The 5,188-nt window shown below is 42.5% G+C and overlaps 1 protein-coding gene across 1 annotated transcript; it reads left to right on the top strand.

Annotated features, from left to right (window-relative positions):
• Positions 1-936: 936 nt before the first annotated feature.
• LOC122244445 (uncharacterized) lies at positions 937-3,434 on the top strand. The gene is made up of 2 exons (XM_043002350.2): positions 937-1,658; positions 1,926-3,434. The coding sequence occupies exons 1-2, from the start codon at positions 1,196-1,198 to the stop codon at positions 2,339-2,341; spliced, it is 879 nt and encodes a 292-aa protein (XP_042858284.2). The 5' UTR covers positions 937-1,195; the 3' UTR covers positions 2,342-3,434.
• The last annotated feature ends 1,754 nt before the right edge of the window (positions 3,435-5,188 follow it).

Here is a 5,188-nt window from a genome sequence, read left to right as displayed (position 1 = left end):
TGGATGACATAAGCCCATGATAAAAGAGCAAATGGGGAGGGGTGATGGTGGTCGAGGGAGGGGAGTTGGGGGGGTGGGGGTTATCTGGGTGGGGTCAGGAGGAAGAGAGGGAAAGAGAGAGGAAGAGGAAGAAGTAGGTGGAACTGGAAGGTCGGGGGAAAAGGACGGGAAAAGAGAGAGATAAACATGATATTTTTGAGAGTATGAGAAAGACAGAAATGGAGAGAAAGACTAATGTAAAGGGAGAGGGAATGAGGGGAAAAGGTTGCGGGGGGGGGGGCTAAGGGGGGCAGGTGGGGCCTCTAAGAGCAGATGGGCAAAAGGAAGAGAGAAGGGGGGACGGGGGGGTACAAGCGTTAGAAACAAGGGCAAGAAAAAGGAGAGAGGGAGGGAGGAGACGAAGAGAGGGAGGGAGGGGGAGGGGGAGGGGAAGCCGGAGGGAGCGAGAAAGAGAGAGGGGAGAGGAGGGAGGGGGAGGGAGGGAGGGAGTATCTGTGTGACAACCATTAGGGCATCGTTAGTGAGGGCTGTTCAACTGGTCGTCAAGGCTGGGCGATCCGACAAACTCTCACGCCGTCAATTACGTCACCCTCCCAGCGATCATTTCCATTTCATTACCGTCGGCGGTTGGGGTGACCTGTCTGGCAGAAGGAGCGCGGGATAACACCGACTTATAAAGAGGAATTGGGATGAAATAAGGGGCTTTCTGCGCCTCCTGTCTCCTACACAAGCACTCAGACAGTAAATCTTCCTATAAAGCTAATGGTCCATGCCGGGTGATCACAAAGACGCGACGCCATTGGTCATGAGGCTATTACGAGCCCCGCCCCCGGGCCCAGAGACGATCGCTGATTGGTCGCTGCCAGGGAGGAGGCGGGGCGTGGCGACGAGTGACGGGCGGGGCCTTGTCGAGAGCGTGGATGAAGTTACCACATAATACTCAAAGGTGAACAGTTAGTGTTGAGAGGTGTTGGTCCCGCAAGAGAATGAGTCTGGCACATTTCTTTACATGAAGGGCGAGTGTAAACATTAGCCGGCCGAGAAAATAATGCAGGTGATTTAAGAGCGTCCCCGCCCGCCCGAGATATTTATAAGCCTCTTGTCCTCATTGGGGGGAGCTGTCGACAGGCCTTCCTCCGAAGCATGAGCCATCCGGGCTGAGGGCGAGGTAGGAAGGACCTCGAGTGTGAGCACCATGTCGGGCGTGGCGCCGGCCGCGGAGGTCAAACCCAGCCAGAACTCGGCCTTCAGCACTGTCATCAAGAAGAACTTCTCCTCGTTCTCGGTGGACTCCATCCTCGCCTCGGACTCGCGGGGGTCGCGGCCCGAGGATGACCTCAAGGCGTCCCCCCGCGACCCCTCGGATGCGGAGAGCGAGCGCGAGGACGAGCGATCGCCCAGCCGACGCGACGAGGACGACATCGAGGTCCGCGTCGACTCCGATGACGAGCTCAAGGAGCACGACTCCCTCGAGGACTGTCCCTCCGAGGGCGGGGTGTTTAGGCCCAGCGCCGTGACTCCCCTCAGGGACACCCTGTTCCCCTCGCGCGTGGGCGGCCCTCCGCACCACCCGCTGCTCCCCGCGAGCCTGCAGCCGGGCCTGTGGCCGCCCCTGCACCTCCTGCACCACCACCTCGCCCTCAGGGCCTGCGCCGCCAGTACGTTGTCCGAGGCTTTGTTTCGCTTAGGTCGCGGTCGACGGTGCTCGCTCGACACTTGTATATATTCTCTCATTTGTCTTGGAGGCCGGTCTTTTTTATATATATATATTTTTTTTAAGCTTTACAAATAATTTCAACTTTAATCATGTTCACCCTCTTCCAGAATATTAGGCGATGACAAGGCCCGACCTGTACGCCCGCTAATGCCTCCACCTGCCTGCCTTGTCTCATCTGGTCTCCTCTCTCTCTCTCTCTCCCCCGCAGAGTCCCAGGAGCCCCCGCGCTTCCACGGCCCCATGAAGGTGATGCTACGGAAGCACAAGCCCAACCGGAAGCCGCGGACGCCCTTCACCACGCAGCAGCTCCTGGCGCTGGAGAAGAAGTTCCGCGAGAAGCAGTACCTGAGCATCGCCGAGCGCGCGGAGTTCTCGGCCTCGCTCAACCTGACGGAGACGCAGGTCAAGATCTGGTTCCAGAACCGCCGCGCCAAGGAGAAGAGGCTGAAGGAGGCGGAGATAGAGAGGTTGCGCTTTGACTCGCGGCCCTCGCTGGTTCAGAACCCCCTGATGCCGCCTGCTTCACTCATCCCACAGTTCCTTTTGTCGAACACGTTCTCGCACCTCTCGCAGACCCTCCGGCCTCCTTTGCCTGGATTCGCCCCGACGCCCTCGGATAGCTAGCGGGTCCCCCCCCCCCTCCCCTCTCTCACCACGCGATTGTAGGTGATCTGTTTTTCGCTGTTTCGCATTTTCTATTTTTTTTTTCGCCCTCCTTTTTCTTCTCCTTTTCTTTTCTTTCTTTCTTTCTTTCTCTTTATTTCTTCACCCAACTCATTTTTCCCTTCCCTTCCTTTTCGTCCCTTTTCTTCTCTTCCTTTTTATCCCTTTTCTTCTCTTCCATTTCCTTTCCTCCCGACTTTCCTCTTTTTCTCCCCTCCTTTCCATCCATTCTCCCCTTTCCTTTCTCTCTCTCCTTTCCGGCTCTCGCCCTTTCTATATTTTTCTCTCATCTGTACACAGCGTTACAAAAAACAAACCGTAACATTTACACATCCCTAAAATGTACTTCAATCATCAAGCCCTTCTTTTTTATCATTATTACTATTGTAATTATCATCATCATTGCTATTATTATTGATATATGTCTATTGGTTTCTCTTGTTTAACAAATTTGCTGCGTAAGATATTTCGCAATGCCATTTTCCACTGTATTCGCAAACATTACTTATACAACGAAAATTATCTGTAGTTACAGTTGAAGAAAGAAAAGGAATACATATGATTAGACTTGATATTCCGCATACAGAATACACACACACACACACACACACACACACACACACACACATACACAAACACACAAACACAAACAAAAGAAAATCCAAACATGCATTATAAATTGCCATAACCCCTCTGATGGAAGAAAAAAAATATATATACACACACAGCATTTTCAAATCCGTAGGAAGAGAGAGAAAAAAAATATATATATATACACATATATCTTACAGATACCTTCTGAAGATCTTAAAATGAACTCCCTATCACAGTCTCCCATTTCTTTCCATCTCGTCTCCATGTTTAACTAAACGTTGTGGTCATTAAGCGTGTTTGTCTGTTTATACCCGTTTATGCATTATGCAAATTTCTGGTTACCCGCTTTGTACTGTATTGGCTCTAGAAGTTACTATGTAATTTCTTGGCCGCCCACCAAAGACTATTGCGTCGTTGTATGATAAGTGATGTACATAAGTTAATAAAGGATATTGCTTTATACATGTTTGCTGATTTACCGAGTGTAGTACAATTATTTTGATTGATTATATCAATATTTATGAATTTATTAATCTTTTCTAGATTACCTGTTGTTGTTGTTTTTTTAATCGTTATCGTTATTCTTATCACTGTTATAGCTCTTTTCATTAATATCATTATAACTATTTTTATCATCATTGTTGCTAACCTACTATTAATTATCATTAAAATACTCAACAAGTTAAACCTACCTTCCCTATACGTAGAGGAAAGTTATCCTATTATAAAACACATACCAAGAAGCTCTAAGTTAACTTTAATCTGAGTCCAAAGGTATTTTTCTTTTTTCTTTTTCTTTTTTCATTTCATTTCATTTCAAGTGTCAAAGGTGTGTTAGGATAATAAGCTGTTTCTTCTGTTGGATATTAAAAGGGGTTTATACCCGTTGAAAATATTTGTTCCTGATAAATGCTTGTTCATTTTTAAAGCAAATTGATTTTTTAACATTATACATACGTACTGGCATGTATACACGAACGCACACGCACACACACACACAAACACATACACACACACACACACACACAAACACATACACACACACACACACACACACACACCTATACATACATACACACACACACACATACAAGATTTCAGAAATTGCAAACATATAATCAATGCAAAATGTATACAAGCCATGAACACATGCCTCTTAGGTACCACAATATGATATGAAATTTAAAGCAGTGAAAATATAAGATCATTGTAATTGTTATCATTATTTATAGTGATATCATTACTGGTGTTATTATTATTGTCATTGTTATTATCATTGGCCTTATTATCATTTTATAATTATCGTTATCATTACTATAATCTTTATCGTCATTATCATTGATTAGTGTCATTATTATCATTATTATTATCACCATCATTATTATCATGATTATCATCATCATTATTACCACTGATATTATCATTTTTATTTTTGCCATTATTATTGTTATCATTATTATATAGCTTTTACTATTATTATTGTTATCATTTTTGTTTTTATTGTTGTCATCCTCATCATCATTGTTATTGTTGTTATTACACTATTATTATTAATATTACTGTTATTACAATTATCATTTTCATCATTATTATTCTTACAATTGTCATTATCATCATTATTATGACTATTAGCATTATATTTAATGTCGATCTTATCATCATCATTATCGTCATCATCAATTTTGTTATCATAACTATTATTGTAATCTATTTCCTTTTCTTATTCCCATTGTTATCATAATCATCATTACAATTATTATTGATGATTTTATCATTATTATCATCATTCGCATCACCACTCTTATTATCATTGTTACAACCATTATGATTATCATCACTATTCTAATCCTTATCATTATCATTGTTATCATCATTATTATTATCATTATTGTTATTATCATTATTATCCTCATTTTTATAATGTTTATCATTATTACTATTACAATTCTTATAACATTTTTTTTATCAATATTATTACTATCATTATCATTATCATCAAAATCTGTACAATGTTTATCACTATTTATTTTGAACATTATTTTCATTGATATCATCATTATTATCATTATGAACATCATTATCATTATCGTTATTATTGTCACTATCACTATCATTACTGTTACTATCATTATCATTATCATTATAGTTATAATTATGGTAATGTTCATTATTATTCTTCCAATTATTGTTATCATTATTATTATAATTATCATA

This window comes from Penaeus japonicus, unplaced genomic scaffold, assembly GCF_977035675.1.
Source record: "Penaeus japonicus unplaced genomic scaffold, GWHDUDI00000001_assembly GWHDUDI00000033, whole genome shotgun sequence".
Lineage (NCBI taxonomy): Eukaryota > Metazoa > Arthropoda > Malacostraca > Decapoda > Penaeidae > Penaeus > Penaeus japonicus.
Note: the sequence above shows the minus strand (reverse complement) of the source record. Positions and strands in the feature narration are given on the sequence as shown.

What these genes read in the sequence shown, in the direction of transcription:
- LOC122244445 (XM_043002350.2), top strand. Translation starts at nt 1,196, where the DNA reads ATGTCGGGCGTGGCGCCGGCCGCGGAGGTCAAACCCAGCCAGAACTCG. An exon ending in CCTCAGGGCCTGCGCCGCCA is followed by an intron (nt 1,659 to 1,925) that starts GTACGTTGTCCG and finishes TCTCCCCCGCAG; the next exon opens with AGTCCCAGGAGCCCCCGCGC.